The sequence below is a fragment of the Notamacropus eugenii genome, chromosome X, assembly GCF_028372415.1.
Source record: "Notamacropus eugenii isolate mMacEug1 chromosome X, mMacEug1.pri_v2, whole genome shotgun sequence".
In the NCBI taxonomy this organism is placed as follows: domain Eukaryota; kingdom Metazoa; phylum Chordata; class Mammalia; order Diprotodontia; family Macropodidae; genus Notamacropus; species Notamacropus eugenii.
The window spans coordinates 74,485,188-74,512,971 of NC_092879.1; the positions used below are offsets into that span (position 1 = coordinate 74,485,188).

General features: G+C 45.6%; 2 protein-coding genes across 3 annotated transcripts in view; one reads left to right on the forward strand and one right to left on the reverse strand.

The window, feature by feature from the left end:
• The window catches only part of UPRT (uracil phosphoribosyltransferase homolog), a 34,803-nt gene extending 31,234 nt beyond the window's left edge, over window positions 1-3,569 (forward strand). For both annotated transcript variants that reach the window (XM_072626986.1, XM_072626987.1), the window contains exons 5-7: window positions 278-439; window positions 927-1,025; window positions 2,232-3,569. In XM_072626986.1, coding sequence (XP_072483087.1) covers window positions 278-439; window positions 927-1,025; window positions 2,232-2,338 — 368 coding nt within the window. In that variant the 3' untranslated portion in view covers window positions 2,339-3,569. The remainder of the gene's footprint in view (window positions 1-277; window positions 440-926; window positions 1,026-2,231) is intronic.
• Window positions 3,570-12,765: 9,196 nt separating this feature from the next.
• ZDHHC15 (zDHHC palmitoyltransferase 15) overlaps window positions 12,766-27,784 on the reverse strand; it is a 68,595-nt gene continuing 53,576 nt past the window's right edge. Inside the window, exons 11-12 of the mRNA XM_072626475.1 lie at window positions 18,348-18,426; window positions 12,766-13,798 (exon numbers count right to left, since the gene is read on the reverse strand). Of these exons, the coding sequence (XP_072482576.1) occupies window positions 18,380-18,426 (47 nt within the window). The 3' untranslated portion in view covers window positions 12,766-13,798; window positions 18,348-18,379. The remainder of the gene's footprint in view (window positions 13,799-18,347; window positions 18,427-27,784) is intronic.

A 27,784-nucleotide genomic window follows, 5' to 3' on the forward strand; every position in this document is an offset into this window, starting at 1 on the left:
TCAGGTCCTTTGGACTCCAGCATCTCACTTCTTTCCTTTTCTTTAGTAACATTTTCTTTTCTAGCAGGCCACAACACAGCTAGCTTTAATAGGTAACATCCATAACTGAAAGGTTCTGTTCTAGAACATTCCTACTCTGGGCAAGGCACAGGGAGACTCCTCAGACACTGGCAGAGGAGGCATTGCCATCTTCTTGATGGTGTCCCTTCTGTACTTGTCACGACAGCCTGGGGTGGGACTTCATGCATTTCATCTCCTTCCTCATCTCTGCCCTCAGGGGAGGCTATGGAGCAGGGTTTGCGGGACTGCTGCCGCTCAATCCGAATTGGAAAGATTCTGATCCAGAGTGATGAAGAGACCCAAAGAGCCAAAGTCTATTATGCCAAGTTTCCCCCAGACATTTATCGGAGGAAAGTCCTGCTCATGTATCCAATTCTAAGTGAGTGCATGTTCACTGTGCTCTGAAACCTTTGGTGAGGGAGGGCTCATTTTGGTGCATGACTCCCAGCCTGGTAACCCTCCAGGCAAAAACAGTATATGCAGTAGTCAGACTTCATTAGCTCCAAAGGGATTTTCTGTCTTTAAATGGACACATCAAGGCAAGGAATGTGATAAGGCAAAAGAAATTGAATTCAGGAAGCATCGCACTGTGTCTGTTCTGGAGTTGCTCAAAGATTTCTCTTGGTTGGTCACCTTTGTGGTCTTCGCACCAACTCTGGGACTCACATTGCTCACCACATGGGCCGGGGGCTTCTGAAGGGGGACTGTGGGTGTGAGATTCTGAAGTCACATAGTGAGATCTCTTCGCTAGAGGATACGTCCCTTCCAGGGTAGTTTTGCCTGGGGTCTGCATCAGGGAGCTGCAGAGACTCCCGAAGAGGAATCAGGTGACCATTTTAATGGCCTTGGGTTTCATTTTATTTCAGGCACTGGAAATACTGTCATTGAGGCTGTAAAAGTCCTTATAGAACATGGCGTTCAACCAAGTGTCATCATTGTCCTCAGTCTCTTTTCTACTCCTCATGGTAAGTCCTGACTTGGATAATGGCTGGGACTGCAGATGAGGTACAGAATAGGGAAATGTGCATCTGCTTAGCTTCTCTTATGGAAAGCCCTGCCTTTATTTCACTTTCTTGTTAAGTCTATCCCCAGTGGGTGTATTTAAAATAACTACGTGCTGGCTGCCCAGTCATCAGAGGAAATAGCACTTGGAATGTAGAGCCAGATTCTGCTGCAGAGCCTGTGATTCAGCAGTGTTGTGGAAAGGACTCTGGACTTGGAATCAGAAGTCAGAGGGTTCCGTCTTGGGTCTGCTGCTTGGTAGTCTCTCTGAGTATCCATTGGGAAGCATCCTACTTTCTAGTGCCTACCTCAGAGGGTTGAGGGAAAAGCTCTGTGCAAATTGATTTCCTAACTGTCAGAATTGTGCTTCTGTCAGCTTGGCCACTACCTCTGTTGCCCCTCTGCCTCTGTGGGTGCTCTTTGTGAGGCTCTGAGCAAGAGAACCACATCAATCTTTGGCTAGCCTGAACCTCTGGCCATTTGCTTAGGCTGCCAGTCCATGTTGGGTCTGATCTGGAAGCTTCTGTAGCTTCATAGGACCATCAAGAACTTGCCTAAGCTCATTACTAGGGCATGATGAGACATGGGGTGGGAGTGGGGGGCACAGGAGAAGCAGCAGGGAACACCTTAGTCAAGCAGAAGGTGCAGAGTGCTCTGTAAATGTGAGCAGCAGGGCTTGACACCAGTTAATTTGAGGACTGGGAGGCATCACTTTGAAGACCCACAGAAAGGGAGACAGATAAGGACAATTGATTGGTAGTAGCAGTCAGATGGAGAAGAGGGATTGCTGCTGGCTGGTAGGCCTCTGGGTATAGAGTGGAGGAGAACTCCCCTCTCAAAGGAGGCACAATGACCCTGGAGAGTCAACTCCCTCTTAAGAGGAAGTAGGTGACCATGATATAGTTCTGATGACTTTAGGTTTCATTTGATTCCAAGCATGGAAATATTATCATTGAGGTAAGAATTAACCCCATTTTACAGCTGAGGATACTGAGGTTCAGGGAGGCAAAATGGCTTTTCCAGACTGATGTAGCCAGTGAGTGAGTGTCAGGGCTCACACTTTCTGTAATATTGCTACTCTCCATTCTCTGCCCTCTCCCTCAAACCAGCCAACCTACCCAGTCTTGATATAATACTGGTTTTCTTTTGTCCTTGTTCCTTTTCTCAAGGTGCCACATCGATCATCCAGGAGTTTCCAGACATCACAATTTTAACCACCGAGGTCCATCCTGTTGCACCAACACATTTTGGACAGAAGTATTTTGGAACAGATTAAGTCCGAGGAACACTGGGTTTCCTTGTATGATATTATGAGAGCATATTGAGTTTCCTCTTTTTGTCCTATTTCGATTGGGGAATGGGATGAGACAGTGAGGTGGAGGGACTGTTTAAATGAATTTCTTTTTCTGGGCCAAACAGGAAACACTGGCGGTCTCTTCATCTAATTTGCTTATTTCTTGACTGTTGAAACCAAGTGCAATCATGAGGCACACTCGGCTCTTAGAATTGATGGGAATTTTAATAACGTACTTATACAAATTACTGGACTCTTCAGTGAATTAATTTATTCTCTAGTTTCTGAACTGCCCTGCTCTGAGGTTTCTTATAGTTACAAATAAAACCAAAGAGTCAGTTCTCTAAGGCCCACTGGGAATTGCATTGTGTTCTGTTTGCTTTCTGCTCCCCTGAGAGAGAGAGTGTGTGTGTGTGTGTGTGTGTGTGTGTGTGCGCATGCGTGCGTGTGTGTGTGCATGCGTGCGTGCGTGCATGTGCGTGCGCACGCGTGTGCATGCGCACGCGTGTGCATGCATGTATGCTAAATCCACTTTCCATCTTCCTCTATTCTCCACTTTCCCAGTTTTGGCTCTTTCTGGTGACTCATAAATGAAATTGAATGCCTGTGGAATTCCTCATTTTCTTTCCTATCCATGCTCAGCTGGCAGACCCAAGATGTCGGCCCCAGAATGTGTGCTTGACTTTTCAGCTGGCCCATTATTTTCTTTGTGGCTCACTTCCCAAGCAGTGAGTGGCTGGCTGGGCAGTGAAGGAAAAGGGGACCATTTTGGCAACTGGGCTGTAGCAGTGACCCCCACTGACCGCTCCAGGGAAATCCAAATGGCAACCCAGGGAAGCTAAGTACAATTAAATACCATCAATCCAGAGAAAGGAAATGATGGTGGGTGTGAGTGGGGCGGGGTAAGCAGAATGGTTTCTTACTTGCTCTTCTGGCCAATAAGTCAATTAAAATGATGTGATTTCATATTGATGTTTTTTACTTGAAGACTATGATTTGGAAAAGTCATTTGGCAAGTTTTGTCAATTATAGATGTGCCGAAATGGGACAAAAGAAGGTCATGTTTTGTATAATCCCAATAATTTGCGGGTGTTGCTATGTTGGCTTCCAAAATGGAGAGGAATCATTTTTGAAACAAAAGCTTCTTGGTCAACTGCTTGTAAAAACCTGTACCCTATTTTGCATTGATATTAAAAAAACAATTCTAACAGTGGTGGTTGGCTGGTTGCTTGACTCATTAGAGATTTGTGGAACACAGGCTGAGGTGTGACCTGCTGCTTTTCTGAAGTGGAAGACTTAATCTCCAATAGAACCGAGCTGCTGAGAGAAATGGCATCCATGACTGACCAGGAAGGGAGGAACCAACAGGTGGGGGGCTTGAGAGCTGGGGCATCTTCTTCTAGTTTGTCACTTCAATTTACAAATGGCTCAGAGAGGGGAAGGAGTTTGCTCACAGTCACATGGGTGGAAGGCAGCAGTCTATATTCGAACCCAGGTCCTTTGACTCCAAATTCATTGCTTCTCCAATTGTGCCACATTGATTCTTTAGCAGAAAGGTAGCAGTCCCTTGCTATGTGACGTCTCTGATGGCAGAGTCTACGCTGCAGTTTTTCTGTGGCCAGTCTGGCTTTTGTGTTATTAGAGAAGAAGTTGGGATATGGAGAAAGAACACAGGATTTAGAATTGGAAGACCCAGGGCAAAGCTCTATCCTTGCTCTCCTACATTGTATTACCTATTAATCTTTGTGTGTGTTAATCTAAGTTTGCTCATCTGTAAAATGGGGCTACCACCTGTGCATGCCTCACAGGGTGGACCTTGGGGAGCAATAAAGGTAAAGTCCTGGGTAAACTTGTCAGTTACCTTAACTGACTGTCACTTACGTACTCTGACACCTTCAGGACCTTGGTTTATTCTAGCCTGCTTCAGGGAAGATGGGAACCAGCAGGGTTACATAGCAAGGCCAGTGCTGCTTTAAATTGATGTTTAGCTCTTCCGTGCTGTGGCCTTGCTGTATTGGTAAAAGTGAATTCCCCATGTGTTTGCCTCATCCCTAGTCACGTGTATATGAAAATGCATTTCCAGGAAATGAAGACCTGCCATTTTGGTATTAGCCACATCACCATTCTCCTCTGACCCCAGTTAGGACTTTGCAACCTGTAGTGCCATAGTCGCCAAACTCTTTTTGAACACGCACCTATCAGTAAAAGATTTTTGAGCACTCATGCCTGTATGTGAATATTTACTCATTTATAAATTATATGTCTGTGCTACTGTACTAGCAATTATGTACACTATAAATCTTATGCAGAAAGTAGCAATTTGAAAAGGATGGGATAAACATGAAATGATATTTTGAAAATCTTTATGAATGATGCAGAAAACCTTTTCTCTCACTAAAAATATTACTGATGATATTTTTAGTGAGAACAACGGGACTGAATATGCTTCCTTATTTTTGGAAATCTTGGCTTACCACTGGGATACAGGGATTGGAAGGTCTGGGCCTAAGCTCACTTTGATCGGAGTTGCTGGTGTAGCCGAACGGGGGAACTCAGAAAGAGGCACAGATCCCGTTAGAAGAAGTGGATTGCTCTTACTAAATGAGGCTACTTGTTTGTCAGTCCCATCCACTGAAGTTGCAAAGGTTTCTTTTGAAGTTCAGCTAGCAAATTTCTGTCTTTATGTTTATCAGTTATAAACTCATTGAAAGGGGTTGTAGTTTTATATTTATAATTATATGTTTTATTTATATAATTACATAATTTATTAATATTTTATATTAATAACAAATAGGTTCCAAACAGTGAAATTGTTCATTTGGAAGATTTCTCATCAGGTTAGGAAAGTCAGAGTTTTTTAAGTGTGCAGATGAGTTTTTATAGGTGACATACTTGTCTTCATCCATCCTGAGAGGAGAGAGTGAATGAATATTCAGAAAGAGGTATCAGTGTTAGAGGTCAAGAAAGATGACGATGAGAAAGAGGCCACTGGATTGGGTAACTGGTGAGAACAGTTCCAGCTAATGAAGGATCAAACAGAAAGGTACTGGGGTCATGGGAGATTGGGATGATGCTGGTCTCCAAAAGAGAGAGAGATGGGTGAGAGGAACAGGTGTGGGGAGAATGATAATGTAATGAGATTTGTGATGCAAGCTGGAAGCCACGCAGGCCTGCAGGGGGAAGGCCTGGGGGTTGGGGGCCCCTCATCCCTAGCTTGCCCTTTGGAGTGCCTGTAGTAGCTTCAAGGTGATATGGAAGATAAAGGATGGGGATGTTGGGCAGGGGGGGGAAGGAGCAAGGAATGGAGGGGGCTTGAGCTACAATTGGTTAAGGGGCTGATGTGGTTGTGTTGCAGACAAACTAGTTATCATTGGGAGAATGCAGGATTCAAGCCATGTTCTCATTCTCCATTTGGAGACCATTACCCTAATACCCAGGCATAGTGTAGGCACTTAGTGTCTGAACTAAATTGAAGCTCACCTTCCTGGACTTGTTTCCTCCTGTGAAATGAGGCAATGGGATTAGATGGTTTCCAAAGTTCCTTCTGTGACTGGAGTAGTCCAAACTTGGTTATCACATAGGAGGCTCAAACGAGGCATTAAGAATTATTTCCCCAGGGTCCTCCTCTGCTCCTCCACCCTTGCTACTTTACTAGAGCAAGCAAGTCTTTTTCCTTCAGTTGGAGTCCTTTCACCAAATGTCATGATCTGCTGAACTCTTCAAGCTTGGGAGAATTGTCCAGCTTTGCGTAATCCTGGCAGAGGAAGAGGGCATTAGCTCTGAAGTCAGAGGACCTAGGCCTGAGTAACTTTGGGCATGGTTTAAGGGTTTAACCTCCCTAACTAGATGAGGGGCCATCTAGTTTACCCCATCATTAGGTCCCATCTAGCTTGAGATCGAGCCTCTGAACTCAGAAAACTTTGCGCAATTTAGTCAAAACCAGATTATTTTTAATGCAGTGAACTGCCCAAGAGTATATAAACTCTGTACATTTCCTACAAAGAAGAAACAAATCCAAACACAATAGAAAATGACACCAAAATATTGTACATACAGTACTGAAACTTATGAACTTAGTAATGATACTATTAAAACCTTATGCACGTAGCATCCAATAACCAATAAATGGTGAAGGCTCAACAATAAAACAATGAACATAATGCTTTATGCAGAAAAAATTTTCACAAGGATCCATTTTTTTAATATTTGAAAACCAGTGTCAACATCACTAAAATATCACTAACATGAACTAAACACTCCAACAGCTATCATTTTGGCTGCTTTCTTTTCAGGAGAAGCGCTCGGTCCCCCAGTTTGGAAGATCATGGGGGGACTTGCGAGGTACACAATGCTCAGGAGTCCACCTGTCCTTAGCGCTGTCCACGCCAATACTTGTCCATGTCAATACTTCGCCAAATGGTAAACAAGATGTTCTGAAAAGAGTAACTTGGATAACATGCTCTACCTGTAATATGCCTTGGAAACTGAGCACAGGTCAGATGTACACGGGGCAGATAAGCATTTGATTGAATGATGCTGGGTTTAAGAGAGGTATTGCCCTCCTCATGTCTCTCCAGCTTTTGCCATGCTGCCACTGACTACAGAGATGGCACAGCTGATGGCAGTGATTATTAGTAATGCGGAAAGTTTAGTATAGTGAGAGCTGTGTTAGCTGGCACCGGAAAGAATACCCAAGATCCATCCATCTTCAGTCTAGCTAATGGGGATGCTGCGCTATGAGCTGCAGCAAGGTGGCACCATCTCGTACAGAGTGCTGAACCTGGGGACAGGAAGACCTGAGTTCATATCCAATCCCAGACAGTTACTAGCTGTGTGAACCAGGGAAATCATTTATCCTCTGTCTGCCTCACTTTCCTCATCTCCAAAATGGGGCATAATAATAGCACCTACCTCTTCCAGGGTTGAGGATCAAAGGAGATATTTGTAATGCATTTTGCGACTCTTAAAGATTTATTTCAGTGCTCTAGTTAGCTATCATCAGCACCCCTCAAGAGCCTTCTAAAAATGCAAAGTTGATGCTAGGCCTAATTATTTTAGTGAAAGTTAACTTTCCCCAAATCCTTTAGGCAGGGAAAAAGTCAAAAGCTCCAAGAGTCCATGAGAAAGGACAGTCCTTGAAAAAATTGGGTTGATTAGCAATGGCCCACACTCCAGGTGACTGTCTTTTGAAAATAACCAGGCCTGGAAGCCGAGATGTGAAGTTACATCTCTGGGCCACTTAGCTAATAGGAGTATCCTACAGGCTGAGTCTGTGGGTTTCTTAATAAAACTACAATGTCTGTAGATTGAGAACATGGTGGGAGAAAAGTTTTGAGTTTGGGGGAAATCACAAGCTAATGGAGTAAATGGGAATTTTAGCAATCTGCCTAGCCTCTAGTTCTCCTTAATGACCCTGGGTACTTTAATCCATCCCCCCCCTTTCACCCCTAGCTCACCCCCTCCAAAGAGGACCTTCATTTTTGACCAGTGCACTGATGATATGTCTTAACTGCTATCACTTCCAACAGCATTTGCCGTTCTTGGGCAAATCCTTAGATTTTTCTATACTTTCATTCCAATTCCCATTTGCCACAGTGGGACTTCTTTTAGACTTTGCTAAAATTTTCTGCAATTCAGTGTGTGAGTCTAGGCCAATGGGCCAAATTCGTTGTCATTAACATTTCTTGAGGGTAAAGGGTCCTCCCCCTCCTCCACCTCCAATCCATGTTCTTAAAAAAGGTTTGCTGAAAACCTACAGATTCCTCAGGGCTATCTGCAATGGGAGGAAAAGATCCCTCTTCATGAGTCAAGAAAACAAATCACTTGATTTTTTAGTGGTACTGCAGATTAAAATTAGATTTGAAACCTGGTACCTGGCAAATAGAAAAATGCTCATTAGAATGGGAAGGGTGGGGTGGGGGTGGGGGTGAGATCAATCCACATGGATTTAAAAGATTATTTTGATGTTTGTAAAATGGAAGAATAGGAACACATGATGTTTTCTCCCCCATGTGGGTCCAGAGCTGTGACTGCACTGGTGTAGGGAAGTCTCCAGATGAGGAAGGTCCCTGGACCTACCAATGCAAGTCCACCAAGAGGATATCACCTAGTCAGTAGAAGTTAGAGACTGGGATTTGAACCCAGGCTTTGTGGGCAGCTAGATTTGACTGTCTCTGCCCCTCCCTTGTGTGTGCCAGCCCACAGATTCTGAATGCACAATACCTGTCTGGCTAGATGGGTAAGTATCAACATTTCCATTTAAACTTGCCTGTCCCAGACTTCTAAATAACCTTAATTCAAATAAGGACATGAACTGAAACCAGTTCTAAACTTGGTTAATTCTGAAAGTGGGAAGAGAAACCAGGGGAACTTTGGGGTTTGAAAGGCAAGCATGGAGGCTTGCTAATTGTATGAGGGTGTATAATGAGAATGATCAAAGCATTTCCATGGTGCCTTAAGGTTGCAAAATACTGTATATATGTTGTCATTTGAGAGATAGGTGCTATTACTATTCCTCTTTTACAGATGTCAGCTGAGGCAGATTGAGGTCAAATGACTTGTCCAGGTTCACAAAGTTAATAAATACTTGAGACAGATTTTCAAACTTGGGTCTCGTGACTCCAAAGTCCAACGTCCTATTCACTATGCCACCTAGCAGCCTCTCTCTGCTTTCACTTTCTGGGTCTGTTTCCTTCTCTATAAAACAAAGGAGTTGGTCTTGGTGATCTCAAAGGTCCCTTTTAGCTCTGACAGAATAAAATTCTGGAAGTGGAATCAGTGTGACAGATTCCTGGGGGCGCATGAACCCCATGCTCTATTCCAGTCCATCTAATGGGCTGTGTGGAAACTGACAGAAAGTGGACGAAAACTTTTTAATGAGACCATAGTATCAGCTATAAGAAATAACCCCATGCATACACTTTTAATATATCAACATGGGAAAGTACAGCTTGCCAGTCTTTTGTGATCAATACTCAGTAGCAAGAGTCAGAGCACCACATACAGTCAGTCACATTGGCACAGATGAAACCAAGAAGTTGGGGGAGGGGAGTACCAGTAGCAAATTGGCAACCTGACCTTAATTGCTGAATGAATGGTGACTTGGTTTTCTTGCTCAGAGGGGCAGTTCTCTCTAGTCCATTGAACACGTTACAGAGAAAGAACAGGAGCCTCCTGCCCTGGCCCCTGGCCCCTGATCTTGGCTACCCAGCAGGAGGTTTGTGAGAGGAGTTATTTCCTGAAGGCATTTCAACTGTCCCATCTCCTCTTGGCCCCTATCTGCTACAGAAAGCCCATTTCTTGGTCATTACATTCAGCAATCTCTTTTTAACGTCTGTGAGTATGGTCCCATACCTTGGGGAAGGTGCTTTCTGGCTGCCCCCGGTAGAGCACATAAACTTCCTTGTAGTATGGTCCCGGAGTCAGCCTCAGCCCTCTCTGGGATGTGAATGGTTATTGGCTATGTGCTTTTTGGAAGTGCCTATTCCTTAGTATGTTAACACTTCACTTGCATGCAAAAGGTTACTAATTGATGCTGTACATTTTGGCTGTGTTGAAAGAAATGCAAATGGACTGCACCTCCAAAGCCAACTGAGACATAGTGGAAAGAGCCTTGGATTTGGGGGCAGAAGACCCAGGTAGAAATCCCAGCTCTGCCACTTCCTAGCTGTGGGATGTCAGGCAAGTGACATCCCACATTCTCTGGGCTTGTTTCCTCATTTGTTAATGGACACAGTTGGGCCAGATAATCTCTAACAACCCTTCACACTCAAAATGCTATTTTTTCTTTCCTTGAATTTTCAAAGAAAATGGTCTTAAGGAGGATTCCAATCATCTTGTTTGGGATGCTTTCTGACTAGCAGAGGATTCGTGACCAAATGACATCGATGTGAGACCGCATAAGAGATCCTGGGTCCTAGGATCTAGCGCTGAATGAGACCTCTGAACTCATCTAGCCCAATCTCATTTTACAAATGAGGGAAGTACGACTCGGTGTCCAGTCACAGAGCCGGGAAATGGCAGAGCTGAGCCATGGACCTGGGGTCTTTGATTCCAAAGCTTCTGGTGCTTTCCACTTTTAGCTGCCCTCAGAAGTTGAGGTTCAGGAATGCACAGAGGGGGTGATTGTCACCAGTAGAGAATGTTGGGGGCCCTTTTGTCAAAAGAAGGCATGGGGTGCCTTAATGCATCTGTGTTCACAATGTTCCTGACTGAGTCAGCCTTGCCTAACTGGACAGCTCCTAACTTCTCTGAGCCTTCGTTTCTCTAGCTAAAAAAAAGAAAGTCATCCCCATCTTGTTGCCCCATAAAGGAGAAAGGCATTAAGGGTTCATGTGATCACAGGATATTGAGTAATACTGGGGTGGTCCAACTTCTCATTCTAGCCCTGTATTGGACTGACTGAGGTGAGGACAGAAGATAGACTAGCACCTTTCAGCACAGATGGGAAAGATGAGGGCTAATGGCTGGAGCACCGAGTGGCATGAAGTCCATAAGAAAGACAGGCCTGTTCCAGTGGGCTTGGACTAGGCTAGGCGTTTCGCACCTTTGCCATGTCATGGGCCCCTCGGACAATCCGGTGAAGCCTGTGGAGCCTTTCTCAAAATCATTGACTTAGATGCGTCAAACTAAATATGTAGGATTACAAAGGAAATCAATTGTACTGAAATGCAGTCATCAAAATATTCAAAAAACAAGTTCACGGAGCCCAGGTCAAGAACCGCTAGATCAAGCGATCGTTAAACTTTCTTCCAGCTCTAAAGTCTGTACAGTTTAGGATTCTGAGCAAACATACTATCTCTTTCTCAGCAGGATGTCTATCTTGGTGCAATGGTCAGCCCTAAGGCGACCTCTGGAAAGCCAAGGTTATGACCATATTGGATGCCTTATATGGCCTCGTGGAGCCCTCCAGTAAAGGCTTGTGAGGGGCTGACTATGCCTTTGCTCTCCTAGGATTCCTTGGCACAGTCTTTGTGACTTAACTTCTGGGAGGGGGGTACTAATATTGGCCAGGCATGGGAGACATCATCTAGCCTGGGGTTGGGGATAGTAGATGCTTTAGCAGAACCACTGGTGGAAAAGGCAGCTTGGTAGGGTGGAGAGGGCACTAGATTGGGAATCGGAAGAGCCGGGTTCCAATCCTGGCTCAGCTGCCTCCCTGCAGGACCTTCTCTCACTCAGGGCCTCTGTTTCCATGCCTTTAAGGTGAGGATCTTCATCCACTTCCTCTCCTGTGCTCCCGGTCTGTAGGAGGGAAGGGGAGAAATCTGCAAAGGTAGGAGAGAGTGGACTTTTCTCTCTCTTCCTGGAGGGTGACATACAGAAGCTGTGAGTACACAGTCTTCTAGGCTGTTATTTGGCTTCAGGCTTTTCAGAGGACCAAGAATATCTAACTTGGGCCACTAGGCAGACGGAACCATTGCCATAACAGTTCAGCTTTGCCCCTGAAGTCACTTTGGTCAGAGGGCTCTGGGTGTGCCCCACTACAGGGGGCTTCAGTTTCAGCTCCCCTGGAGTCTGACCCCATAGCTGGAAGCTGTGATGAAAGCCCAGCTCCAGGAACTCCCTCCCACAGCCATGCATGCCACCAAGGCTGGCCTGGTAGGCCTTGGCCTTCTCTTTGCTTTCCTCTCAGCAGCTGGGGACAAGAGGCTTGCCAGGGAAGCCGAATGCATCAGTACTCCAAGGTATTAGGAGAGGGTAAACAGCTTTAGTGTCCCCACACTGCACAGAGGACTAGGGAGAGGATGATTGTAAGGAAAGAGGGCAATGAATGGAAACTACCAAGCCATCCTAATGGCGGAGCTCCCGGGTGAAGCTTTGAAAAGGTCAAAGAAAGGACTGGCATGTTTCTGCTCAGTTTATCAATGTTTATATGCTAACCCCTGGTGAGTAAACAGAAGTCTTTACGTGGTGGGGGCCCTAGGGCTAATGGTAGCTCTGAAACTTTTTCCTTAGGAAAAGAACAGGGTTAAGATTGAAAAATCATCCTCAAAGATCATGGTCCACAGTTCAGAGCAATCATTTCTGGGTCCTCATTAAACCAGTTTGTATAGTCTGAGAACACAGGGTGCATATGTGTGAGTGAGTGTGTGTGTGTGTGTGTGTGTGTGTGCATGCGTGCATGCATGCAAGGAAACATTGCGGATTGAGGGAAATGTGTTAGGGAGAAGGGAAATGGTTTTTTGGGGGGAGGGAAATGGGGAGGAGAGAAACATGTTGGGGAAGAGGGAAGTTGTTTTTTGGGGGGAGGGAAATGGGGAAGAGGGAAACATGTTGGGGAGGAGGGAAACATGAGGAAGGAAACATTTTTTGGGGGGAAGGTTGAGCATCTGACACTTGTTGCCCTGAATCTGCTCTGAGTTTATCTATTAGCTCCTTTACCAACAGGATGGAGACTCACTAGACTCACTAGGCTGTGAGTCCAAGGCCCTGGGTTCAGATGCTACATCTGCCATGTGACTTGGATAGGCAAATGTGTTCTTTTTTCAAGGCCTCAGTTTCCTCTGCTTTGATGGAATGTGGGGGTGGTGTGTGTGTGGACAAGATGATGATGATGGCCCTCTGGAGCTGGGGTATAGTGTTATTTTTCTCTTGGGCTGTCTGAGATAGGGCTCCAGTCGTCCCTTGCTGAACAGCTGCAGGTTGGCGAGAGTACTGCCTCTTTTGGGGGAAAGGATTGTAGCTGGGGTTAGACTTGGGGGCCAGACTCAGACTGAGGTCTTGGGGCTGAGGAGGGAAAATGGGCTGGCGGAGGTTTCCCATAGTGCTGTAGGTCCCTAGGCCTTTTCAGCAAGTGAAACTCTCTCAGACATTGGAAGGTTCTGCCTGGTCTCAAGAGGTCAGCCAATTTGGGGTGGGGATGGGAAAGCTTGTGTCTCCACAGAGGCTCCAAGCAATGCTCCAGCCTTGGTTCTCCATCTTGGTTCTTCCCGTGATCAGCCATTTACCTTAATGCCAGTTTATGTACACAGCCTGCACCCATACATGTACTTTTGCATCTGCATAAATGCACACACACACACACACACACACACACACACACACACACACACACATGAGGCGCATGCAGCACACATACTCAAATGCCCCTCACACACCACAGTGCAGGGGCTTCCTGGGCTTCCCAGGTCAAGGGGCGTGCCAGAGCAAATGGAAAGAAGCCCGGTGTTGCATTAAGGCCCTCACTGATTGGGGATAAAGGAAAAAGAGGCGAGGGCGGATTGGCCCGGACCAGTGGCCATCAACCTGCCTAGTGGAGTCACTACATGAGAAAGGGGCTTGGAAAGCCCTGAAAAATCGGCACATCAGGCATGGGATGGGGTATTTCCAGACTGTGAGGGTTGGGATCCAATCATACTCCACCGTGGGGTCGTTTTGAACACTGGGCATCTCCAGATCTTGAACTCTGCCAGCCTTATAGGAAGGAGAGGTGATGGGGACCTGAGAACAAAAAATAAGACATACTTGGGTGAGCAAACAAGGGGTGAGTGGGGGAGCCAGATCTTGTCTCTGACGTAAGTTATGGCCAAATCATATCACATCGTTAAATGGGGTTATAAGGAAAGTGATTTGTAGACAGAAGTCCCTCCCAGCTGGGATACTTGGTGTTCTAAGAGCCCTTCCAGCTCTGACATCACCCATTGAAGGTGCCATTTTGGAGTCCATGTTGCAAGGTCCTTCCAAGATTTGTGATATTCTCTGGCCCTAGTTCTTACAGTTTATATGGAAGGTCTCTTCTAGATGTGACATATATGTGAGTATTCTAAAGTCCCACTTAGTTCGGATTTTCTCCTAGCCTATCCTGGCTCCTACGTTGGTATTGTTTGGTTGTATGTGACTCTTGGTGACCCTGTGGGACATAGCCCATCAATATTGTCCATGTGGTTTTCTCGGCAAACAAAGTAGAGTGGTTTTCCCTTTCCTTTTCCAGTGGATTAAGGCAAGCAAGACTTGCTCAAGGTCATACAGCTAGTCATTGTCTGTGGCCAGATTTTGTCTTCCTGACTTCAGACCCAGCACTCTAGCCATTCAGCACCCTAGCTGCCTCATTCTCTGGTATAGGGCATCCCCAATCCCTGTCCTCACTGTTTTAAGATCTCTTCCAACTGTGACATTCTGTATTCTGTGGTTTCTATCAGACCCAACCTTCCCTGTTCTGAAGAGAGCTTTGAGAGTTGACATTGCACGTTCTAAGGTACGACCCGACTCGGACACTCTCTGTTCAAAGGTTGGTCCCAGTTTGAACCTTCACTGTTTTATCTTCCTTCCTCTCTCTGCCATCCCCTCTTCTAAGGTTCCTTCCAGGTCTAACAAGCTCTATTCTAAGGACCCTCTTAGCTCAGTTTTTTTCTTTTCAATGGCCCATCCCTGCATCAACATACTTGGAGACATCTCTCAGCCTCAACATTTTCTTCTAAGGTCTCTCCCAGCTCTGACGATCCGTGTTCTAAAGTCTCTCTTTATCTGTGCTATTTTTTATTCGAAGGTTCCTCCTGGTTCTGATTTTCTCCTTTCTCCTACATTATCTGTTATGGGGAACCCCCAGCTCCAACATTCTCTGCTCTAAAGTCACTCATGGATGTGATATTTTCTGACCTAAGGTCCTTTCAAGCTCTGACATTCCCTCTTCTAAAGTAAATCCCAAATGTGACAGTCTCTCTTCTAAGGCCCCTCTCAGCTCTTGGAAGTCCACGGTCAATGACTCTTTCTAGTTCTGATTTTCTCTTTTCTTCTAACGCCAGTTGTGGCTACTACATTCCTGGTTATAAGGGACTCACCAGGCCTGGCATTCTATGATCTAAGGCCAGCCAAGAGTGACCAGCTCTGACATTCTCTCGGTTCTCCCACAGCTCTGACATTCTCTGTTCTAACTCCCCTTCCAGCTTTGATTATATTCTGTACTAAGGTCACCTTCAAGGGCAGCTAGGTGGTGCAGTAAATAGAACCCTGGGCCTGGTGTCAAATGTGACCTCAGTGACTTAACTGTCTGTGTGACCTTAGGCAAGTCACTTTACCCCATTTGCCTCAGTTTCCTCATGTCTAAAATGAATTGGAGAAGGAAATGGCAAATCACTCCAGTATCTTGGCCAAGAAATTCCCAAACAGGATCACGAAGGGTTGGGCCCAAGTGAACAACAAGGTTGCCTTCAAGGTCTACTATTCCCCTTTCTCCAAGCTGCAATATTTATTCTCCATTCCAAACTTCCTCTCAGCTCTGCCAGTCCATGTCCTAAGGTTGCCTCTCCAAGATGTGACCCCTTCCATGTATCATTCTGTGATCCAAGGTCTCTTTAAGCTCTGACATTCCCTGTTCTGAGGTCTCCTGGCTCTGAAATTATTTTTATATACCTCCAAGCTGTGACAGTTCATAGACTAAGGTGTGACACAGCCAGGTGTGACATTCTCAGCTCTGAAAGACAATGGAATGTTTCTAAGGTTTCTTCAAGATGGTGCATTTTCTGACCTAAGGCCACTTTCAGCTCTGATTTTCCCTTATCCAAGACCTCTCGAAGTCTAGCTTTGACCTTCTCATTTCTAAGGCGTTTTCTGCTCTAAGATGCTCTTCCCCACCCCTCATCATGGATTCTTTGTCCAAACAGACCTTGTAGCTCTGAAGGTCTCTGTTCAAGTCCTTCTCAGTATTAACTGGCTATGTTCTAAAGCCCTTTTAGCTTCTGTTTCAGTTAGAACATTTTCCCAGCTAGGTCATGTTCCAAGTTCCCTCCAATGATGTGCTACTTCCTGTTCTAAGCTCCTCAGCTGTGATGGTTCCTCTCCTAAGGTACTCCCCCATGTCAGAGGCCCAAGTAGCCTACTCATTTCCTGTCTCCAGGACTTTGCACAGGATGTCTTTCATGCCTTCTTCACTTCTGCCTCCTTGAAGCCTTGGCTCGTGTAGCTCACCCTGGGGACCACATACTTAAGATGCCTTCCCTGATTCCCCGGCCTAGTTGTCAGTAGTATTTGACCTTATGAACATACCAAATTACTGTATTTTGCGGGTATCCTGAATTTATCAGGAAACATGTTGTAGTCCCCAGCACAATGTAAGGTCCTTTAGGTTAATAGTATTAATAAAAACTGGCATGTATTTCGTAAAGTGCTCCCCCAAATCCCAGCTCTCATACTCCTGGTTCTAAGGTCCTTTCCCGCTCTTGCAGTCCCTCCATAATCTCCTCCCAGCTGTAATATTTTCTGTTCTAAGGCTCTGACATTCTCTATTCTAAATCCTCTCCTGCATGATTCTCCCTTTTCTAGAGCCTGTCTAAGCTCTTCTTAGACATTCCCTCTTCTTAGGCAATTCTGCCTAAGGCCCTCTGAGCTCTGACGTTCTCTGTACTAAGACCCCTTCTAGCTCTGAAATTCTTTGTTCCAAGTACCCTCTTTCATCCCTGACACTCACTGTTCTAATGTCTCTTTCACCTCAGACACCATCTATTCTAATATTTCTTCTGGCCTCAAGATTTTCTGTTTTAAAGTGCTTCCCCGGAGATGACGATCTGCTCTAAGGTTTCCCCCAGATGATGCGACATTTTCTTTTCTAAGGTCTCTCCCAGCTATCGCCTTCTCAGTTCTAAAGTGCCCCCTGGCTCTGGCATTCTCAAGTTCTAATGGCGCTCTCAGCTCTGACATTATCTGCTCGAAGGTCCTTCTCATTTCTGACAGTCTCTGTTCAAAGGGCTCCAAGTTCTGATTTTCTTTTGTTCTTAGGCTTATTCAAGCTTCAACATTCTCAATTCTAGGCACCTAGATGCTGTTCTAAGACCTTGCCCATCTCTGACATTCTCCATCCTATGGTTCTTTCCAACTGTGACCTTTGCTGTTCTAAGTCCCCCCCTGGCTCCTGCATTCTCTCGTTCTTAAGTACCTCCCTGCTCTAAAGTTCTCTGTTCTCAAGTTCCTTTCTGCTCCTCCAGTGTGGTCCTAGCATTGTCAGAAAGATGCTACTCTGAGCTCTCTGGCAGACCTGTTAGAATTACATCTTTCCCTGCTGAATTATATTGGGCTTGTTTATTTGGGAATGTTGTGAAAAGAAAGCTATTCACTTCTTCACGAAGAAAATACTTTCCAAGGAGAATCCCACATATGGTCTGGCCTGCTACTAGTTAGCACGTTAGCAGTATTTGCTCAGGGGACTAAGCAAGGATGTTCTTTGTGAGGGGGAAGGAGTATGGTATTAATTGGTATCATGGAGTCAGGAGAAAACATCCTATATTTAACCTCGATCATTTCAAGCAGAGGCCCAAGCTGTCCTAGGATAAGTCTTGAAATATATGGTGGGAAAATCAATACCCTGAACTGGATCCAGGGTAGCCAGAGAGCCCAAAGTCCATCTGGTCCTGTCCTGTCCTATATCAGAGGAAGGAACCAACGCCCAGGAAGGTCAAGTAAGATGGGGCATTCGAACCCAGGGCCTCTGACTCCCAAGCCAGTACTCTTTCTCCCGTACTTGGCTGCCTTTCTTGTTGGGCAGCTGCCATTTCGAGATCCCTTGTAGTCTTTCAGTCTGGGACGTTGGTAAGAGCAGACTCTCCCTAAAGCTGCCTCGCCCATTTGTAATAAAGTCAGGAATACAGTTCTAATACTTACTAGCTGTGGGATACTGGGCAAGTCACTTTGCTAAGCCTCAGTTTCTTCATCTGTGAAATGGGTGTAATGACAGTGTTTATAGGAGGAATACACAAGTCATTACAGAGCTATGGGTTCTTTTTATTAACTAAAGCCAAGGGCTCACTTCAGTGACGTTGCTATGGCATGCACCGTCCCCTCTCTCTAAGCCCAGATACTGTTGGTCATATGATTTGGAACTGTTTCAAGATGAGAAGTATGATATGAATGGAGGGGCTGTGGGCATCTTTTGGAGCATCCCCTTGATGGAAATGACCTATAGAATGATTATGCAAATGACATTAGAGAAATGACTGGAACCCTGGGTTCACTGGGCTGAGGACTTCCTCCTCCTCCTCTAGTACTCTTTCCCAGTACTGACCTAGTGGGCAGAAGCAGGAGATGGGGAAAGTGCTATGTCTCCATTTCAATGGTAAGCGATGATGAGCTTTCCGGGAAATCTAAAATGTGGAGAGAGGAAACAGGTGAGATGCACAGTCATGCAGTGGGTTGGTCCAAGTCAGGCCACGCTGTTAGAATGAGATGGTTATGAAGGAAAGAAACAAACCAAATGCTGATGGAACTGCTCCAGGGACATCCTCCAAAACAATAACTGAACATGGACACATGTGCATGGCTCTCCCCCTGAGCTGAGTGGACACATGAGCACAGCATTCCCCCTTTACAGTACAGACAAACAAGTGTAATTCTTGCATACAAAATATGGTCATGGGAGTCTCACTATCCCCCCCAGAATGGGGACAGGTGGGCACAGCTTTCCCTCTGCATAGAAGTATAGCACCATAGCCCCTACCTCACAGGGCTGTACATTTGTAAAGCATTTAGTGTAGTACATGGCACACAGCAGGCATTTCATAAATGCTTTTTTCCTTCCCTCCTATAGATTGTGAGCTCCTCAAGGGCAGTGACTGCCTTTTGTCTTGGTCTGTATCGCCAGTTCTCAGCACTGTACTGGCACATAGTAGGCACTTAATAGGTGCTGCCTGCCTGCCTGCCTGACCATGCAGAGGGGACATGTGAGCCTAGCTTTCACCCAGTCGAGAGTGGACCTGTGAATCTAGTTCTTCCCACACAGTGTGGCCATTCCCTTGAGAGGGCTGGGGTTTGGGGACTGAGGCTTTCTTCAAGACGGCCTGGTTAGCTAGGACTTTGAGGAGGAGAGGGCTGAGGAGGAGACAATACACCTAGGTGACCCTTCGACTCAGTCGCTTTTTCCCTGTCCAGAGGCCAGAGCCAGCTGCAGCAGGACAGACCGGGGCCCTGTCCTTGGGGGGGGGGTCTGTGGAGGGTGGCAGGAGACATCTGCATGTACACAGTCTCCTTCCCATGTGGAAGCAGTAAGGCTGCCTGGGGGCAGGAGCCCACAGTGGAAAATCTGGAGCCATCTACAGCTTTCTGAGCACAGGTCTGAGATCAGACCTGAGAATGGACTTGCCCAGCCTAAGCCTGCTCATGGAAGAGTCACTGGTAAAAGCCCACTGCAGAAGCCACCCCGCCCATCCATCACTGGTGGTGGGAGGAACCTAGGTGATCAGCCCCTCTTATACTCCTGCCTCCCAGCCCCCAAACACATACAGTCATGTAGGCATCTATTGACCAATCATCCTAGGCCTCACTCTGATCTTAAGCAAACCTGATCTGGGGAAATAAGATGGCCTATCTTCAGACAGATGTGATGTACTGGCATGGTGCATCCTTAGCTCATTTTTCTTTCCTCATTCCACCCTGGGAAGCAGCAGATTTAAGAACCAAAGCCATAGTCCCATGTGGCTAAAGAGGCCCGGGGCAGGAAGGCTCCTAGATGAATTTTGTACCTGGACCTCCCTCACAGTGGAGCACATATTGAACTTAGAGGTTCACAGATCAGAAACTGAGAGCTCAGAGGAGGAAACAGGGTGGGGGGTGGGGGAAGGGGGAACTCAAGGTCATAGTAATGCCTGACACTTGATCTCCCATTCTGGCTCGGTTACTTCTTAGTCTATGACTGAGTAAGTCATCTAGTCACACTGAGCCTGTTTCTTCTTCCATAAAGATGCAAGGGGTTGTGCCTAGATGACCTCTCAAGTCCCTTCTAGCTCAGGAGCCTATGGACTACTTCCTTGTGGATTTAAGGTCTCCTCACCTCTCGGTGGTACTTACCTGGATGACCCCCTTCAGGACAGCCCTCAAAAGCACATTTCTAAAGGCTAGCTGAGCTGGGCTGGGCCATCAGTCCCAGAGGCAGAGCCTTCCCACCCAGAGTGGGCCCCTTGCTGGGCCATAAAGCACTGTGTTATCTGATCTCGACCTGCTTCTGGCGCCATGTCCTGTTGCTAATGGGATTGATCTGAAGCCTAGCAACTTCGACAATATCTGAGCCTTATTATTCTCTGCGTGACACAGTCAAGGCCTTCGGTTATTACAGCACTTCAGGCATTAGTGTGTTTCTGCAGTGGGATGAGATGACCAGGCTGAGTAAGCTCGAGCGTTAGCATTTACAGGACACATGCCTTGCTTTCCTTCTTCTGATGCTTGTCAGCATAAGCAGATTCTCTACTGAATGGAGACACTGAATTCTGCAATGGTTTCTCCAAGTGGGGTTGCCTCATGAAATCCCTGATGTTCCCAGGTCGGGCCATGGAATTTAGAGCTAAAAGAGACCTTCAAGATTATTGAGGACAACCATTTTACGGAGGAGAATACTGAGGTTGCTCAAGTTGGAGCAACAGAAAAGTGCCATTCCTGGCCAGGCCACAGATGCACTAGGAGGGTAAGTCAATGTTATCTCAGCAAAAGGCCTTGAAATCCTCAGGGGCAGAAAGTTAGGTGGGCAGGGGATGACCTCCCTAAGATTAGTAAACCCTGATGTTGCCAGCTGAGGTGGCAGAATTTCCTGGGGCTCAGATGAGGCCAGGCTTTCCAAAGTGGGCCAGTGATTTATCTGGTCACTAATGAAAGACAGCCTTACATAGAAGAAAGAACTCTGGATCTGGGATCAATTCCTGACTGCCATTTACTAGATGTATGACCTTGGGCCAGTTCCTTCTTCTTCCAGGGCTGCAGTTTTCTTTTCTGTAAACTGAGGAGGTTGCTACCATATCAGTTGTAAAGAATGAAGGAGAAGTATGAGCTTCTCGGTCCCCTCCCAGCTCTCAATCCTGCCTTCTGATCCCAGGGATGGCTTATCCCAGGGGACTCTGAGGAAGGCAGCTACATTTTCCCTGCTGTCAAATAATTCAAGGAGCATAGTGCTAAATTCCTCCATGTGGTCAAAGCTTCAGGGAGAAGAAAAAAAAGCAGCTCACCCTGAGATAGCCCTTTGGTTTTTGGCTACTCAAAGAGGCAGAGTATAAATACTTAGACACAGTGCATCCTTCCCAGGCTGCATTTTTTTTTCTGGGGCAGGAATTGGACAGAAAGAGACAGAAGTGGGATCCTGAAGAACTATGGCAGACCAGAAAAAGGGCCACGGAAGCATTGCTCATTCATTGCTGTTGTCTGTTCTATCTAGTCCAGGATCCGGCAGGTACGTCTTGCTATGGCCCTTACCAGGTGTCTGGGGCAATAAAAATGTCATTCTGACTTCTTACTTACTATAAACTCAAAGACAGAGACTGGGAACATTTACCAAAAACTGGCTATGTCACCTGGGGAAAATCACTTCCCTTCTTGTCATTATCCTTGTCTACATAATGTGTGTTGGACTAGATGATCTCTGAGGTTCCTCTCGATCTGAAATTCTATGTCCCATGTTCGAAAGGCCCTCCTGGATGTTACCTTCTATGGTCTATATTCTAAGGTCACTTCTGGCAATAACGTCCTATTTTGATGGCACTTTTTAGGTTCAATGTTCCTGGTTCTCCTACTATTCTAGGAGCTTATCCTCTGTCTCTTCATGTCTTCTCTCATCCCTGATCTTCTCTGTCATCCCCATGTCTTCAATACTATACATAACATGGTCACTGTCTCCCATCTTGATTTTCCACTTTGCCTAGAGTTTCTTATTTCCAACGAGTTGGATTTGGACAACACGGACATGCTACCATCACCTCAGTTACCACACACATCCATGACTGAATTCTTTGTTTTCTTTCCAAACTGGGTATAATTCCCGGTCAGTGCAGGCATTATTTGACTGGTTTTTCAGGCTAGAAACTCAAGCTCATACTTCTCCTTCATTCTTTACAACCAATAGGGTAGCAAGTCCTATTGTTTCTTCCTTCAAAATGTCTCCTAGGTTTGGTCCTTCTCCATCCTCCTCAACTGGACCCTCACTACAGCAAAGCAATCTTTTTATCTCTGCCTAATTGATTCCCTATCCCACTCCCCACAAAAGCTGTTCCAAATCTTTTTTTCTCTTAAAGCTTTCTATACCTCCTTCCCCCTCTAGCTACCTTCTCAGTAGAGGACCTGGCCTCTGACTTTACTAAGAAAATGAAGGCCATTCACCTCCCTCTTCTCCCCTTTCCTTCATCTCAAAGCCCTTTGACATCATTTCCCACCATGTCCTTTCCTCCAGTGACTTGAACTTGACCCCTCACATATCTTCTCCAGCAGATTGTGCTCTCAATCATCCCTCTCTTTTCAGTCTCTCCCTATCTAATGGTTCCTTCCCTGTCATCTTGAAACATTTCTAAGTCTCCCCCATCCTCAAAGGGCTGTCTACCTTGTCACCTTTCCTTCCTCTCTGCTCACTCCTTAACCATTTATGATTTGCTGTCTAACTCCAAAGTTATTGGTCTTAGAGTCAGGAAGACAAGTTCAATTCTGCCTCCAATGTTTACCAGTTGGGTGACTTTGGGCAAGTTGTTTAATGTCTTTTAGCCTCAGTTTCCTCACAAGGATTAAATGAAATAATATATGCCAAGTGCTTTGCAAATTTTTGAGAGCTTTTTGAATGTTAGCAAATATTATTATTATTAGAGGCAGTATTGGCATAGTGGATAGAGAGAGTTGGCCTCAAAGCTAGGAAGACCTGGGTTCAAGTCCCATCTCTGACACTGGCTGATTGACCCTGGGTAAGTCACTTAATCTTTTAGTGCCTAGTGTCTTTAAGGCTGTAAGCCATACAGAAGGTGCCAATCTGTATTGGTAGAAATTGGTAGAAGGAGCTTCCTCATTGAGTGTTCGCTGAACCAATAAGTCCAAGGTCCAGTCCCTATTCCAATCATTATTACCACCAGTGATCTCATACTTGCCAGACCTGATGCTCTTTTCTCATTCATCCTTCTGAACCTCTCTACAGCCTCTGACACTGGTGTCTACCCTTTGCACTGGCTATCTCCCAGGCCTGGAGTGCACCCTGTCTTCATCTTGGCCTCACAAGACCTATGACTTCCTTCCAGACTCAGCTCATACACCTGCCACCTTCTACATGAAGCCTCCCCTGGTCCCTCCTTCCCCCAATACCTTCTGTTAAGTCACTTTCTCCTTATTCTCTACGTAGACCCTGTATATATTATGCATGTCATCCCCTTCCAAAGAATGTAAGCTCCTTGAGAGTAGAGATTTGTTTTTTGATCTGTGCTCCCCATGCTTAGCACATAGTAGGTACTTCATAAATGCCTGCTGGTTGCTTCTGTCACCACTTCCTATTATCTCACAATTTCAGCAATAGCCTCTGAGTTGGTCTCATATTCAGTGACTCTTCTTTCCCAACTAAACCATTCTGCCCTACACCACCAGACTAAACCACCTCACTTCTTTTGTTGTGCTTCTCTCCTTCCTAAGAACCCAAATGGCTCCCTATTGCCTTCCAAATAAAGCGAAACTCCCATGCCTAGTTTTGTTCACATGGTCCCCCTAACCTGGAACGAATAGCCTTCTTCCTTTCTACTTATCCTACTCATCCTTCAGGTCCTGACTCAGGCCCTACTTGCTCCATGATGCCTTGCTTTGGACTCTTATCACACTTTGGGTCAGCACCAAGCAGTTAAGCCCTTTTATGTTCTCTGCCTGTTTCTGTGAGCCAGTTTCACTGTAAACCTCCTGAGGGCAGGATTGTGGCACTTCTAAACTAGGAGCTCTGACTGGGCATTCTCTGAAAACGTGAATGATTAAAAACCACAGAATGTCAGGGATGGAAGGGACCTCAGTGGCTACCTAGTGTAACCCAGATCAGAAAGGAATTCCTTGTAGGGAATGTAATGTACTACACTTGTATAACATAAAAGGCTCTACTTGAAGACTCCCAGTGAGATGGAAGCCACTTTGGAACAGCTCAACTTTTTTTTCCTCTCATTGGGCCTAAACTGACTTCTTTGCAACGTCCAGCCATTTCCTCTGGGGTCAAACAGAACCAACGGATCTCTTCTCCACAGGACAGCCCTTCAAATGCCAGAAGGAAGCTCTCCCATTTCCCCCTCAGTCTTCACCTCTCCAACTTAGATATCTTCGGTTTCTTCAAGTCCTCGTCATGTGACACGGAATGTAGCCCTTCTCTGGACATGATCCAGCATACAATGGGCCTTTGGAACCCGTAGGACCCAGGTACCCTAATCCCTCTAAAGAGAGCAGATGCAGCCCATGGTCACATTTGGTGCTGACCTTATTAAAAGCTCCGGCTCATTTTCAGACAAACTGTTATCTAACTGTCCGTGACCTGTACTCTGAGTTTTTGAACCCCAGTGTGAGAGTTTACATTGAGTTTTACTGAATTCTGGCTGATCAGATTTGGCCCAATACTCTAGCCTGCCAAGATTCTTTTGGATGCTGACTCTGCCATCCAGTGTGTTATCTATCTCTTCCCACTTCATGGCATTTGCAAATTTGATGAGTGTCCATGCCTTTATGCAAATCCTTGGTAATGAGGGTAAAAAGCACAGAGCCAAGCCAAGCAGAGATCCTAGCGGAGACCTACTGTCCAAATGACACCAAATTGTTTATGGCTCTGGAGTCTGGTCATTTCATTCATTCTCAGTCCTTCTGCTTATATTCCTCACCATCTTTTCCACAAGAAAAGTTAGAAAAACTTTATCAAATTCTTCACTAAAATCTAAGTAGACTCTATCTGACAATTATTATCCACAGCATTCTTCCAAACCACTAATTTTTATAACCCTGTCAAAAAATGAACTAAGGTTCTTCTAGCATGACCTGTTCTTGATTAAGCCACTCTGGCTCTTCCTTTTCTAGATATGCAGCAATCATCTCATTAATGAAAAACCATAGAATTTTCCCAGGAAACAAGGTCAAGCTCATTAGCCTATAGTTTAAAGCCTCTGTTCACTGTTTCAAAAAAAATTGGAACATTTTCCTTCTTCAGACCGAGGGTACCTCTCTTGTTTTCTATGATCTTTCAAATATCACCCACGGTGGTTTAGCAATGATAGGGCTATATATCTAGAGATCTAGAGAATGGCCATTAAAAGCCACTGGGTTTAAACCCTTCATTTTACATGTGAGAAAATTAAGGCCTGGAGAAGTTAGGTGGCATATCCAAGGTCATACAAGAAGTAGCAGATTTGAACCCAGGTCCTTTGACTCCAAATTCAGCTCTCTCTCCACTCCATGACATCAGTGCAAGGACTGTGCTGCTGTTTAGGGAGTGGATTCCAGAATTCCTTCTGTCTAATGAGGGTAATTGAGAAATGTAAGAATAGCTTGGCTACAACCTGATTATCCATGCTCTAGACTGATGGAGAAAGGAAGAGTATCTAAATGAGTGGAAGGAACTCCACTGAGTGCAGAACCTAACGCAGAGGGCAATGACATTGGATTTACACTGGCCACTAGAGGGCGATGTCTTGTAAGTTTCACATCCAGCCTTCCCTTTTGCTGAATGACGTCATATAGCTGCCATTCTCCCATCTTCTGCCCCTTGCAGGTCAGAAGACTTTGAAGTCACAACTCTCCGGGATCCAGAAGAACTGAGAGGCATAGAAACGGATAGCAGTTTTCTTTTTTTGGAGTCAGGGAATGATTTTCCTTTAGTGGTAGGAAAGAGGAACCCTGATTTTCAGAACAAAACAAACTCCACTGACCTGCATTCTCAACAGAGAAAAGACCGATTTTCTCATCATTTCCTACCCAAGGTCCAGCCTGTGCGTATATTGGTTCAGATGGACCTTAACAACAAGGTCCACACTCTAAAAGGTAAATCAGCAAATACAGAGGCCTTTGAGAGGCCGGTGTTGATCTATATGTCTTCATAACCTCTCCGCATAGGATGTGGACGTTTTGCCAAGTAGGTTATTTCAGTACGAAAACATACGGAGGGTAAGAAAGTCTTCTTAAAGACTGTTGGTAGGGACACCTTTTCCACTGGTGCTCACGAGAGCAAGGGGCAAGGAAGAGAGAAATTAGAGACTCTTAAGAGCACAAAGGGGGTCACTCCTAGACTCACGTAGGAATCCCCCTTATAGGTGGTCAACTGCCTTTGCTTGACAGCACCACCGATAGGAAAAACATGAGCTCCCAGTGCAACGGAGTCTGTGTCTGGTAAGGTCTAGTTGTTGGGCCGTTCTTCGTCCTACTGGTAACTTTCACTCCTTGTTCCTAGTTCTGTCCTCTGGGGCCAACTGACAGCTGACATCTACACAGCATGTTATGGTTGATCAATTCAGAGGCCACCTCCTACAGGAGGCCTTCCCTGGTCCCTTGCATTCAAGTTCTAGTACTGACATCTCTGTTTGCAGGCTACAGCTCCATTAGAATACTGACTTGTCCCCTGGTCCCTTGAGGGGCGTGACTTGTTCATTTCTGTCTGTTGCTGATGTCATGGATCAAGAGCTAACCTGGGAGCCAGGTAGACCTAGAGTCAAATCCTGTCTCTGTACATGCTAACTGTATCACCTTGGGTAAGTCACAACCTATTAGTGCTCTAGGACACTCTTTAGGACAGGCATTCAAAACGTCATGGACTGCTTTGGGAGTCTGCTGAAGTCTATGGACCTACTCTCAGAATAACGTTTGGAAATAATTCAAGGAAATTCTAAATTTCAGTTAGAAGTTAGTGAAAAGAAAGATGAAATCTTTTTTCATCCAAGTATATGGACTCCTTGAAATCTCTTCATAGACCTTGAGGCAGTCCATAGACTGCAGGTTAAGAATCCCTGCTTTAGTACTAGGAATTGTAGAGAAGGCAGTATCCTGCATTAAGAGAGGGATTTCCCTCACCTGGGAGTTCCCCATACCAATGAAATCCCAGGTCCAGGCACCATGCTTATCTCCTTTCACATAACAGGCACTTGGTGCAGGTTTATGCTTGAACGAGATTAGTCCTTTCATCTTTAACTTGTTCTAGCCTTGGTTCATTGGCCACATTTCTACCCTGGTCCACCACTGCCACCCCCAGCATGCTGGCTATATTGGCACAGAGAACAGAATGACACATAGCTTTTTGGGACATGGCCAATGTGGCAATTTATTTTTCTTGAATATGAATATTGGTTATGAGGGTTTTGTCTTTTCCTCTGTCTAGTGGAGGGGATGGGAAGGAGAGAAACTCGATTTTTGTTCATTGAAAAACTAAAATTTCATAATCAGAGGAGCCCTCATTCAGGTGGGTAAGAATTCCTGGCCCTGAGGAGATGGCACTATCATTCATTTCATTATGTCCTCTAGCAGACAGAGTAGGCTGCTGGAACTTTGGTGTGGGCCAATTAATTTTTGATAGCTCTTTACAAGACTGGAGAGCAACCTTAAAGAAATCTTCCACAGTTCTACCTTCCCTTGCCAAAAGAGAATATCTTAAATAGTTCAGGCAAAGGAAGAGGTGGTCCTGGGCTGAAATAAGCAATTTAGGCGAGGATGCCCTGGGTTGCCCCTCGGGCTGGCCTCACGGGGCTTTGTCCCAGAAAATGACTCTACCTTCCCAAA